The sequence below is a fragment of the Nothoprocta perdicaria genome, unplaced genomic scaffold (assembly GCF_003342845.1).
Source record: "Nothoprocta perdicaria isolate Ctin4 unplaced genomic scaffold, notPer1 scaffold_36, whole genome shotgun sequence".
In the NCBI taxonomy this organism is placed as follows: domain Eukaryota; kingdom Metazoa; phylum Chordata; class Aves; order Tinamiformes; family Tinamidae; genus Nothoprocta; species Nothoprocta perdicaria.
Window position 1 is genome coordinate 1,239,235 of NW_020455599.1, and position 13,337 is coordinate 1,252,571.

The 13,337-nt window shown below is 45.9% G+C and overlaps 1 protein-coding gene across 1 annotated transcript; it reads right to left on the minus strand.

The window, feature by feature from the left end:
- Positions 1-659: 659 nt before the first annotated feature.
- On the minus strand, positions 660-12,551 carry LRP11 (LDL receptor related protein 11). Its single transcript, XM_026044370.1, has 7 exons — positions 12,518-12,551; positions 12,125-12,282; positions 8,715-8,856; positions 6,739-6,864; positions 5,795-6,007; positions 2,198-2,299; positions 660-1,913 (listed from the first exon to the last, which is right to left on the minus strand). The coding sequence occupies exons 1-7, from the start codon at positions 12,549-12,551 to the stop codon at positions 1,759-1,761; spliced, it is 930 nt and encodes a 309-aa protein (XP_025900155.1). The 3' UTR covers positions 660-1,758.
- Between the last annotated feature and the right edge of the window lie 786 nt (positions 12,552-13,337).

Sequence of the window (13,337 nt, forward strand, 5' to 3'; positions counted from 1 at the left end):
AGAAGCATGAGATGTTTAATTAAAAGYCCAAACAAAGCAAGTCAGTAATTTTTCAGCAAAGGGGCAAAATGCACGAAGCAGATGGGCCAGGCTTCTTTCCTAGAAGGCTCTATTTAACACGTAGCCTCTTGGGCCTTGCACCCCTTGCCACGTCTGCCGAARGCTGCGATGGAAAAGAGTTACGAGTGTGCTCAGGGTTGCAAAGGGGCAGCGGTGTGTGCTGAGCGTGAGTGAGGCCCGGCCTGGCACGGTGTGGTGGGGTGTGATGTGACGTGGTGTGGTATGGCGCGGTGTGACACGGTGTAGGGTGACGTGGTGTGACACGGTGTAGGGTGACGTGGTGTGACACGGTGTAGGGTGATGTGGTGTGACGTGGCGTGATGCGGCAGGACGGCCCCGTGACCGCTCCAGCACCGCTCTGGAGGGAGCACGGGCGAGAAGGAGCCCCTGGCCCCACTTGCGCGGGGTGCCATGGGGAGCCCCAGCCCGGCCCCTCACCCCGTGGCAGCTCCCAGCTCCTGCTGGGGCTGTTCCACAGCGAGGAGAAACTCCTGCCCGGCCTCACGCTGTGTTTCATTCCTGCCTGTTGAAAGGAAGGTGATAGGCAGTTATAGCTGACAGCTGAAAACAAATGCAGTGCAAGAAATATAAGAATAAAATAGGTTTATTAGAGCTATTTTACATAAAGGTCATCAAGACCGAGCAAGTTTGTTTTTGATGAGCTACCTGTATACCACGGCAGTACTCCAGCTGACTTGAAGTTACTGGAGGACACAGGATGGCATACAAGAGGTGCATGCCTCACCTGGCTCCTTTCGTACTGCGACCCTGGACGAACGTGACAGCCTTGGAYAGTCAAACAAGATAGACAGCATGGTACGTATATATATATATATATCTGTATATATAACATGTACTGTACACGTTTTACTGCTAACACACCTGAAGTTCACTCACACATATCAATTACTGCTCTAACTCTAGGAGAATTGCGCTGGGGCAGAGCGGGGGCGAGCTGCCGAGGCTGCCCGGGGCACCGAGGCTGGAGCGGCGCGGCCGGGAACAGCCCGYGGATGGGAACGGCTTGTGGATGGGAACGGCCTGTGGCCAGAGCACCAGCAGCACCGGCTCGGGAGCGCCGCCTTCCCGCTCCCTGTGCGCATCCCGCTGCTCTCCCGCGTGCGGCACGAGGGCTGGAGAGGCCGCACAAGCCAGGAGCTCTGGGCACAGGGCGGCCGGCAGGTCCCAAGCCCTCCTCCTCCGAGGATCGCCCTTCCTCACGTCACCATTTAGCACGGACAGCACGGGCAGCTGTTGGCTGCACTAACGGTTAAAAACTATGAAGGGCAAGAAAGGTGTTTTGTTTTGTTCCTTAACCCCCRAATTTTGTAAAAAAGGCTGGTGCTTAAAGAGTGATTGCTTTTAATTGGAGAACACAACAAAACAAAACCCTTGAAGGAAGCTGTTCCCGCGTGGGGTATGAGGGGGCAGGAGGCAGCGTTTGCGGGGTGCCCGGGGCAGGGGGCAGCGCAGGGGATGCCCAAGGGTCCCCCCTCGGCTGCAGCGCCGCTGGTTCCTCCCGCGCAGCCACCCCGCGGCGGCGGCTGCTGCGGCAGCACCGCGTGGGCAGGAGCGCGGTGCCGACCCCGCAGGCCTCCCCTAAGCTCAAAATGTAACTACAGATCTTGGCCCTCTGTTAGAGGCGGAGGTTTGTGGATACAGGGGGAAGGGGGGAAACGAGCAGCCTGGCCCCAGTGTTCAGAGATACATCCCGTTGATGAGGTAATCGGACTCCTCGGACGTGATGGGTCGGGCTTTCTTAAGCTTCTGCCTCACTAAACGCAGCCTGCAAGCAACCATGAGCAGCAGCAGAGCGGTGATGGCCAGGCCCAGGGCCAAGGGCAGCACGGCACCTACAGAGAGGTTAGGGAAGGAGCACGGGTTTAACACAAACTGAGCCCTCGCTGGAGGACATCTGAGAATGGCTAGTCTGTCAGCTAATATTGAAGAAGCAAGTACTCGCACCGGGAAAATACCCTGTATGTGCCGTTCTCTAATACCCTGTATATACCATTCTCTAATGGCCCCCGGATGGTAGGACATCATCCCACTCTTGACTAGGTGCTAGACCTAGGTCTATCCCACAAGACTGCAACCCCTCACCCCCATCCCCAGGGATCCTCACGTTCAGCCCTACCTGTTTCCGGGACTGGGCGGCTGCCTCCCAGCGGATCCCTCCTGGGCACAATTAGGCCATTTCCAAGTTTCTCGTTGGTTCTTCTCCCTGAGGAACTGCTGTCTGTGTAAAGTGAAGCCACAGAAATGACTACTACAGTTTAGTCATGGAGGGAGTCTCAATCGATCACTTAAGTATCATGAATGCAGCCTAAGAACTGCTGCCACCTATTGTAGAATTTGAATTACTAACATGAAATTCAAGTTAAATGTAAATCCATTTTTGCATCACCCACCATTTCAATGAAACCTATGTGGGGTCAGTTCTTAATGATTAAAAAATATAAATTCTCTATAAAAACTTCTGTAATATGATCTAGATTAAAACATTAATAGCTCAAACATTTCTGAAACAGTTGTATATGGCTGAACATTAGGCCACTTCAAATTGTCTTTACTGGTAGTTTGTAAAGCAGAAAAAGCAGAGCTTGGCTGCAGAAATCCCCTTAATTTTGCCCTTTCCCCAACACATTCAGATGCAGAACTGAAACGCTGTTTGCACTGAAGCACAAACAATATCCATTTATACCTTCTGTTCTACACAGAGCTGAAGAGGGGGGGTTCTTCAACTTCAAAATGGTTTCCCCACGTTTTTTCCAACTACAAGACAGGAAATAACACATGCCTGTTTCTATTACTAAGTATCTTGGCCATCCTGGTACCATAGACAACTAGTTCTGCCCCACAAGAGCAGAAAGTAACCGAGCCAGGACTCCCTTCTCCTACCCTTACATGGATGTTCTCTACCAACAGCTCTGGAGTCACTTCATACAAGAAGGGCAGCCTAATCCACCACCAACCTCACAAAAATCAGAAATATGCCTGCTTTACGTGGCTCCTCATGAAGGACTTTTCAGCAGTAATGTGCACATTGAGAGGCACTGGCTATGGAGTGAAGTGTTTCCCRACGGCCCTCAGAACTGCAACAGTGCCCGTGAAGATACGTCAGGCTGTGACACCAGTAAAACACGAATGTGAAACACTGTCATCGCAATTTTCACGCAATGGTGGGTGTTAAAAGGGAGCGTGTAAGTCACTCAGCTTGGAACACATATCCGTATCCGTATCGCCAAGAACAGCTCTGGAGCCCTGCAGAAAGCCACCCAGTCCATGGAAGCAGCAAGGACACTGGTCTGTCAGGTGAGGCTTCAGCTCTCGGTGTGAGGTTGGCACTAACATCCCCACTCGAGGGAAGAGCCCCCCAGGCCCCGGGGTCACTGCCTYGTCCCTGTGGTCGGGGCACAAGCACTAACCCCTCGTGCCCTGGAGGCAGCGCCAGCCCTGGCCACCTGCGTGAGGAAGGCACTAAGTTGTGCTAGCGTGCTCAAGGGCTCTGAGGTAATGCTTAGTGTAAACTGCACTAGCTTTAAGTTATTTTAATAATATTGAGCTGCACAGACTCATCTAAATGTAATAGAGACTTAGCCAGTGGCTTTTGGTTTCAGCTTTCCCTATATAAAATTAAATAATATTTTCCTTAATTCTGGAAATACTCAAAAGAGACCAGCTCTTCTTAGAGCTGATCTAGCCTGCATTACAAGACTAGGTCTGAATGTCTGGTTTGTTTGATTTTCTGCCATTTAAATTTGATTTTCTGCCATTTACATAAGGGAATATTTATGTCAACTGCTTGTGAAGACATTTAGCAAATATATCTGAGTATACAGATTAGTGGAAAATAAATAGAAGGCTAGTAGAATAACAGAATCCTCTCAAGAAATCTCGTAGGATTTTGTTAGGATTTGTGGCTATTCCTACAGGACTGGAGACACTGTCAAGTTATCAACTGGAGGAAAAAAAAAACAGATTGCCCCAAAGRGGTTTTGGAGCCTGATGCCCTAAGGGTCCACATCTCTTTGACAACATATGAAATGACGGTTTTCCTCAGGCATAGATCCAGTCACCTTGGAACTCACACAGAGCTGCCCAGGAACTGGCAATTCATCTCACTGGTGYTGTCTGGTGTCCGAGTTCTGAACTAATTTGTGAGAATTTGTTGGATAACTCTAGAGAGCTGGAGAAAGGAGAATTTTTCCCTGAAGTGTTAGAACGTTTATATATTTGGCCTTCTTGCCTGCCTAGCAGTATTCCTAACACTATTAAGCTACAGCCTCTGTTGTGGGTTTTGCTTTGTCTTCACTTTCTCTTCATTTCTAGCCTGTGGCCAGGCCACGGCAGCGCCCCGCAGGGCAGCAGGGAAGGGCTGTGGAGCTAAGCGGCCGCCACGGCTCTCGGTGCCTCCGCAGTGAGATCAGGAGCAGGGCCCGGGCACTCGGTCAAACGCTGTAATCCCATCCCGGGCAGCTGCTGCAGGCAGCCCGGGCAGGCAGAGCCCCTGGGAATGCAAAGCTGCGACTGTGATTTATGTGCTCGCTTTTGCCACACTGGGAAATGAAAATCTGCAGGCTGCTTCGTAGTTCAACTTGTCTACATGCCCACGGTTGCTGGAATGACTGTTGCTGCTTAGAAGCGAGTGCACTGCGCCAGCGAGCTTTGCTGCAAGGGTGTCTTGGTTAAATCCATGCACAAGTGCAGCCTGCCAGGCTGGACAGCTGGGTGGGAGAGCCTTGCTGGGAACAACACGGCGGGCAGCCCTGCAGAAACGCTGGGCTGGGCTCTGTGAGACACAGTGTGGCTGAGCTCACGCTGGGGATGTGCCTGCAGAGAGACACGGGGGCCCTTCACTGACACTCRATTCCTTTTCCTGTATCTATTCCCAGCTCCTGAAGGAAACATGTGGTCTTCCAGCTTGGGCTGAAATGAATCGGGAGCGGGTTGCAGCAGGCTCAATGTGCTGTGTGCCAGGGAAACCTCTATGGTCTTGCTCTGGAGTGACGCTGCCAGCGGGGAGCAGCTGCAGGTGGTGCAAGAATCAGTCTAAATCCTGAAGAAACAAGTGTCGGGGGTCTGGCACTCATTTTAAAAAGGCTCTGTGCAGACAGCTTTAATTTTAATCATTTGTCATTTCAGCCCATTCTAAAGCACCAGCATGGGACCTACCTGTTTCAGCTGCCTTAAGAGACATGGCAGTTTCCTTGTAGCTTCTGGTGTTTGCAGGCAATGTTTGATAATTGCTGCCTGTAAGATTACTGCATGCTGACTCACAGCAGGCTTGTGACCTCTACAGGCAGTATTTCTGGGGTCTTAAAAGCTTTCTGACTGAAGAATGAGCCTCTCTACTGGGAGAAAGATTTTTCTGGCCCTAGAGATGCAATTCAGGAAGAAGTGCCCATAAAAAGTAAGATATTTATTCAGAAGAAAAGAAAACAGAAAACCTTCAACATTTAGATCATTGCATGTTTTGCACCTCAGGCCGTATATTTCTTAGTGTTTCCACATTTTAACTTTCTTTTGCCACCTGGTAAGAAGAAAACTAGACAATTACAGAGCAATTATAAAGCACTGCCTAGTTGTCACTTACCTACTAAATGCTCCTTTTGCCTTTTTTTTCCTACTGTTAGCAAGGCACCAAAAGACAGCTTTATTACATGTAAAGTGAAAGACACTGTCTTCCTTCATAGAAGACAGTTATTTGAAACTGATTCCTTTACACTCTTACCTGGCACAAATCCACTGGTTTGTTTCTTTGGTCCCTGAGAAAGCGATTGATTGGACGTGTCTGCATCRAGGGCGAGCAGCGGCTGGTTTCTTGCGGGGCTCCTCAGGGTGTTGTCTGCAGAGAAGTTTTCAGGGGCGTTTTCAGTCAGCCCTCCGGTCCTTTGCTGGGTAGTGCCAAGAGCTGCGTGTGTCACTGCCTTCCGCCCTGGGCTGACTGCATCAGCAGAYACAAAACCAATTGTTTTTGTGTGGAAATAAATACAGTGGGGAATGTGCTGTTGGAAGACCCTGCAGTTGAGGTAGGCTAACCAAGCTCTCCTCARGCTCAGACATGCACTGAAATGTGAGTTCCTGCTGCGCAGCAAGCTAGCAAATGCCAATAGGTAGGAGCACACATATGAACYGTTAATGTGAAATCCAGCAGCTGAAACACTCATGGAAAGAGCTGCCAGCCACCCTGTCAATCCTGCCCTGATGCCCCTGCTGATTTCGGTCAACTTTTCTGAGCATGGGATACACTCAGGATGAGTAACAGAGCCTAACAGAGCAATAGTGAAGCAGTTGTTTTCCTRCTTGCTCAGATTTCCAAGCATTTCAGATTTTGGTAAGGTGCCTGATTGCTTTCAAGTTTACCTCCAAGACACCCTTTCAGGTGGAGATGACGTATCTGGCATCATTACACAATTAAGGAACTGATTTTTAAAATCAATTATTTTCTGACTCTGGCACTTAATGCTTTAAAAAAAAATGAGTTATTTTCTGAGCTCCTGCTGTATGATGACATCAAATCTGCCTACATACTTCTCAGGAACAGTTCTAAACTGAGAGCAAGGTGAGTGTTCGTGGAAGGAGGGAACATCGACAGCATGGTTTCTGTCATGGTTTCTGTGGGTCAGACAGCCTAGGATTACTTTCAAGATCAGTGTTGTCACTCAGGGCACTTACGGTTCTGGCAGAAGGTTTCATCAGATCCATCCGGGCACTGTTTTACTCCATCACAAGCAAATGTGATGTCAATGCAGCAGCCGTCATCACAGATGAACTGGTAACGAGAGCAAACCCCGACACAGGCTGTTGAAAAACAGTTCTCATGTTACCACAGGAGAAATGCAAAGTCTTCAGTCAATGACTAAAATCTTTAGTATCACGCAAAAGTGAAGCCAGACTCTGTCAAGAAAGACCACACGTGAAGTGGAAAGCTGAAGAAGGGCCTGGCTCAGCTCTGCAGYGCTGCATGGACACACAGGCTCCAAATAAGAGCTGCTCCCTGCAGCCTGTGCGGCTCTCCCGCAGCACCCCAAGCCCTGGAGGCATAAGCTGAAGGGAGATCTTCTTTCCGGGCTCAAAAAATCCAGGACAACTCCGAAACAAATGGAAGAGATCTTTATAGTTTTAATTGCACTTCTGAAATATGTATTTCACATTCCATATCCATTCTGTATGCCTGACTATGTTATTTTATATGCACATATATGAGCTGTATGATAACCCTGGGCTCTTTTACACCATATTTTCTGTAAGCCAATGGAAAGACTAGAAGAAATGCCTATCGTTTGCCCACACGAGCAATCCATTGCCTCAGTACAGCGTATGTCAGAAGAGGAACGAGCACAAGACCTTCCAGGTGACCCTCACTAGGAAGAACTGTATTGCAGCTTGCTTTAGTATTCATATTCCTCTAGAAACATKGCCCTGGACATTTCACAATTGCAGACAAACACTCAAGGTCTTCCTGAAACCCATTTTGATCTTAAAACTACTGAGYGCTCATCTATGTGTATTTCACGGCTTTGTAAAGCACTATCAGGTTCAGCATTTGGTTAAGCTGGCAACAGCAAGTAGATCTAGACCAGCAAGGAAGAGCCTTCAGCCGTTGCACTGCCACACGCTGCAGCTACTAGAAAAGCAGAACAACAGCAGGGAAGTGTGGCATGGACACGTCCTGCCTGTTTAAAGCGACAGCAAAGCCCCTCGTACTTTGCAAACACATCTCATGAACCTCGGTGCTAGTAACAGTGCAGGTCCTGTACACACCGAGACGTTCGTTGTGCGTTGGCCTAACTACAGCAGGAGCCCTTGGATTGCAAACACACTTGGGGAAGTAGAAAAATCGAAAAAGCAGCAGAGCCTCTGCTTGCTCCACCCGAAAGACACCACAGATGCCCACAGCACCAAATAAATAAAACAGAAAAACCCTGCTTTAGCTGAATTAGATATCAATGAATACAATTCTACCACCCATTACCGGAACATAGACATTATTAGACAGATTCATAACTGTTTCTCCCCGCTCCCAATACCAATCTATTGCCACTGGGACTACCTTCTAATGTGGAGATAATGCACCAGGGCAGAGCAAAGCTTTGCTGGTCCAGCTGAATATAGTAACATATCCAGACACACCATGCTAGTTTAACCTTTACTTTGTGCTACAACAGCAGATCTATATTAGCAGCTTACTAATTACAAAGCAATTAGAAGTAATTACACTAACCATATCTATGTACATGATATTTTTTAATTAAGAGCTCCAAAATGACAGCCACTGAAATGCAGCAGTTTTTCCTTCTTTTTAAGCTTTTGGCKTTGTTTTTATATATCTCTAAAGCTCAGAGTATAAAAAACGATGATCAGTTTCAGTTTTCACACTAACCTAGAACTTCAACAATGGCTTAACAAACATTTAGCAGATAAGCCAAAATGCATGCAAGCAAGACACCATCCCACCTTTTAGCCTACAGGGGCAGGCCAATATTGTTATTCATCTGTTAGTCCCACACATTATTAATGGCAATTCAAAAGCAAAAAAGATGCTGGTGCATAAAAAATAAGGGAGAGATAATAATGGACAACGTATGGAAGGGAGGAATGGACAAAAAGAGTCCACACCCGAGAGCCAGTGATTTCAGTTATTTTCTCACCTCCTGCTGAATGAACCATGGGCAGAACCGTCACCGAGACGTTATCTGAGCTGCGCTGGCCGGCCGTGTCCGTCACGGTGAGCTGGAAAACATAGAGCCCCTCCTGCAAGCGGGACAGCTTCAGCGTTCCTGGTTGTGGCACCTGGAGAAGAAACCCAGCGAAAAAGAAACCTTACTGGTAGAAAGGATCTGCCCGAAAGTTTTGTGTCCGGTGCTTTTCATACAGATAAAATATTGCTTTTAAGTCTAGCYAGAGCACTCAAGTGAGTGCAATTTTGATCTTTACTTTTTGTTTTCAGATTGGAAAAATAAACAYGCTTAACATCTGTATTCTGGTTTCAACGGTGCACTTAAGTGAGACTGTGGCTCCTAACATCTGAAAATAAATGGAATTGATAAATTCAAGTCAAATTTTCAGTAACAAGAAACGTCATTTCACAGAGCGGAGAGAAATATTTTAGAATATTTTGCCTTGTACTCTCCATGTAGCTAATTTATAGGTCAGTACACATCTAATGCTACATTAAGACTGCTCATTTTACAAATGACTTTTGATAAGGTGATTTAAGCATTACTTTACTAGTAAGACTGCCTACCTCTTTCCAGTATGAGTTTTACATAAAAATCATTCATATATAGACACATCCACGTGTAGAAACAAATTGCACTGTATCAGAAAAGATTTAGGAAAACAACTTCTTTTATGAGAACTTAGATAGCAAAATGGCATACTAGTAAAATAGTAATTTAGGAACAAGTTTATATAAAATGAGATACTTGTATAAAATGATGATTTTCTTAATCTCATAACAATTTCCGCTCACAAATATCTCCAGCTGACAGAAATAAGTAACACAGCCTTTAATAAATACAATRAAATTGGCAAAGTCATGCACAAATTAGTTGGACATCTAGTGCATTTTCACAAGAGCACAGGCCTATTTTTATAGTAATGAGTTACTGAAAAGTACACTGTAGTGTGTAGTATTCACTCTGTGAATATCTTTAATATTAAAAGCCAAATTCAATAAAGAGTTTTGGTTTTATTCAATCAAATTTGCTTTTAACACTTAAAAAATAACGGGAAATTTCAATAAACGTGATAATAGAGTTTTAGAGCGGAGTGTATTGATAAATTCACTTAATTCTTCCACTAATTTCCTACCTGAAACTTCTTTCTCCTTCTATATATCCAAGTGCACTCATTTATCTAGTTGTGCTSTTCATTGTTTCCTGATGATTCCTAAATATCTTTGCATTTTTATTACTTACTGTACTACCAAACCAAAAGCACTGCAGCTGCTCACCGTGGKTGCTGGGAGAGCAAACATAACTTCTAAAACTCATAAACCAGAGTTTCACTCTTGGCAAAAAATCCAGAGAAACTCTGGCTTTTTGCTTCAGAGCCTGGGAAAATGCCAGTCCTCGAGGACCTCTCGGCTTCCCTTTCCTTCTCTGTCCTGCCCTGAACAAAGCCTGACTCCCCCTGCTTTGTTCTAACCTTTGGCTCAGACTAGACAGTAAATTTCCAGGTAATCCTCCTGAGAAAGAAACAAACCCAAAGTCCCCCACACCTGTAGCAGGGCTTTGCAGCAGCACTATGGACAGAACAAACTAACAAGCCAGCTATCCCTGAGCTAAGTAATCACAACAGAAAATAAATGATTCCTTCCACCATAGAGTAACCTTCTGTTTATTCTTTTGTACCTGAGTGCAATGTAACAGCTGCCTTTTATCTTATTTAAACATATGGCCTCATTACCCCTGGTTGCTACGGATTCACATATAGCTCTCTAAGAAGAGATCAAAAGAAATCTAGTAACTTCAGGATCCCAACCCAACCATCAATATTTGTATGAATAATCACAGTTGTTAATTCAACACTAAAAATTACCATSGTAATCATCAAAATGCACATCAGCGAGAAAAATTCCCACTCACTTGAAGACAACAGAAATTTAGCTATTTAATCAGTTATTTAAGTGTCAGAATTGATTTCAGTCATCAAATATAAAGAAATTACCAAAATTAATGTGAATTTTGCAGGTTTAAATAAACCTGAGCCTGGTCACTATTTTACACGTCAATTTAAGCTAAAGTAGTAATAACATGGACTTCAAAAATTTTAGTTAACTTTTTTGTGTTCCTTTATAGGTATATTACTACATCACCCTAATTTCAAAAGAAATCTAGTAATGCTGCGAAGGGTCAGATTAACAACTGAAGATAATAAAATCTTCCTTTTATTGAGGTGATATCTAGTGTCTATTCCAGCTTCATTCAAGTCTTTTCTGCATATTMTGCTGCTTACACTCCTCGTGAGTGCCTTTTGGCCTTGTATTTTTAAAGACAATAAAAATAATAAATGACAAGAAATAACTCACAGTGGTCTCTGAGAGGACAGATTCAAACTGTGACACTGCCTCAGGCAATTCGGAACTGGCTGAATGGGGCAACCCTTCCAAAGATGTGACTGACCATGCAGTTAAGGATGAGACTTTTAGCCTTATCTGAACACGCAGGTCTGGCTTGACTAACCCTTTTGAACTGATTTGCTGGGTTTTCTTCAAGGAGGATGGTTTCAAAAAAAATAATCACTTGTGCATAGATTTCAGTAACTTGTCACTGGAGAAGCCCAACTATCTACTTTAGGTTGATCCAGCAGGCTCTTCCCTGTTGCTGCTGCTGTGTCTAAGCTCTCCCTAGCCAGGGACAGCCTCTCTGCATCACTAAGGACTAAGCTGACTCCCTCTCCCCTTTGCCATGTCCTTCCTGCTCGAGGTGGGCTCCCAGGTGTGCTCTCAGTACCGCACACTGTGAAAAGACTCAATGTGTTTAAAATATTTTTCCTTTCCTTTTTCTGCTGTTCTTACAGCAGCCACAAAAGAAGGGTAGGGTGGAGAAACCCTCTTTTGATGGTTATTTTGATATCATGATCAAAAAGGTTAAAACTCAGTTCTAACACAAACGGTACAGATAAAATAAGACAGTTCTTTAGTATGTCCTGTAAGGTCTACATCACAAAATTCTTTGCAGTTTCTCCACAAACACTGAAACAAAATTTAGGTAAAGTTATGGCCATATTTTTAGTAACTGAATTTCGGAGGTTGCTCTGGCATGGATCACAGACACTAAAAAGCAGCTGCAGCGAGCACAAGCAACGCCTGAAGACAGCAGAGATGAAATACATGAAATACAATAGAATATTGGTATCTACTTAACTTGCCATGGGCTGTCTCATGCATTGTACATAAAAGTGCACTGTAYAAGGCCCCTGAAGGAAGGCTCAGACTGGCCATTCATCCTAAACCTGGTGCTTGACAGCCGTTTGAAGGCATGCAGTGTTTTGACTCCTGCACTGAAAGCAACGAGCCGCCCGTCGGCGGCGGCGCGAGGGGCTCCCCGTGTACCTTCATGTCCACGGAGGCGTCACCCTGCAGCAAAGTCCACTCGTACTGCACAATCCCGTGGTCATCGGAGCTCTCCCGGCCGTCCAGGAGCAGCCAGTCGACGGGGGCCTGCAGCACCGTATCCTGCCCWGCCTTGCACTGCGGAGGCTCATCGTACTCTTTACGGAGAGAAAGAAGGAAAAGAGGGRGCTCAGTTGTTTATGAGAGGAAACGGAGTTATCTGAGCTGTCATTTATAGAAGAGGGTTTTTTGTGGGGGGAGTGGGGAGGAGAGGGTAAGATATTCCTCCTCTGCTGAGCATCCACCTGAAGTGCACAAGCACTTCCTAGCAGCTTGCGCAGTGTTCTCTTTCCCAAAGCTCACACAAGCACACGCTGCTCAGGGCGTTCCCACCAGCCACGGGAATGTGCTGCCAGGGGTTCCTCATTGCCACAGGCCCGACCCACCACACGGCGAGACACCCTCCTTTGCCTGCAGGCAGCCCCAGCCTCCTGGACTGGGCAGCACYGTCAGTAAGAATCGCACACAGACACAATTTCCACGCTGAGCAGCAGCAARCATCTCCTAAGCACAGGCCTATGACCGCCCTTGTTTGGGCAGGGCTGCACGAATGAAAGGCCCGTGAAGGGAACCCTCCTTGCACGCTCTCCTGCCAAATCCCGGGTCCTTCCTCGGAGGCGTGGAGCCCAACAAAGCAATGAGCAACGGCAATGAGCAATGGCATACACTTTTCTCATCAATGACTAAAAAGCAAACTTTCTACATGCTTTTCTTCTCAGAAGTTGTTAAGGCATTCCTTGGAAAACTTAGAGGAAATCCATGCGAAACTAAACATGAGCGACACAAAATTTCAGCACAAATGCCTTAAATTAAGAATAGTACAAATAACTGAAAACAGAGTCTAATAATAGAACAGCACTGAACAGCTCTTACTAGTCCAGCTGCACAGGAAGCTTTGCCTAATGTGTATATTCCGAGTCCTCAAAAGCAGGTATATTTAAAAAGCAATATTTATGTGGGGGGGAAAAAAAAAAGTTAAACTAGTATAAAGCAGGAGTAAAACGAATCAAAGATCAGCGCTCCAATACACTGGAATGCCCTGTCTCAAAAATTCATCCCACCACTGACTTTTCTGGGAGGACACAAAGATGTGCTTGATCTGAGGAACACACATCTCATGTCATTACATGCTCTTAGAATCAAATATATACTT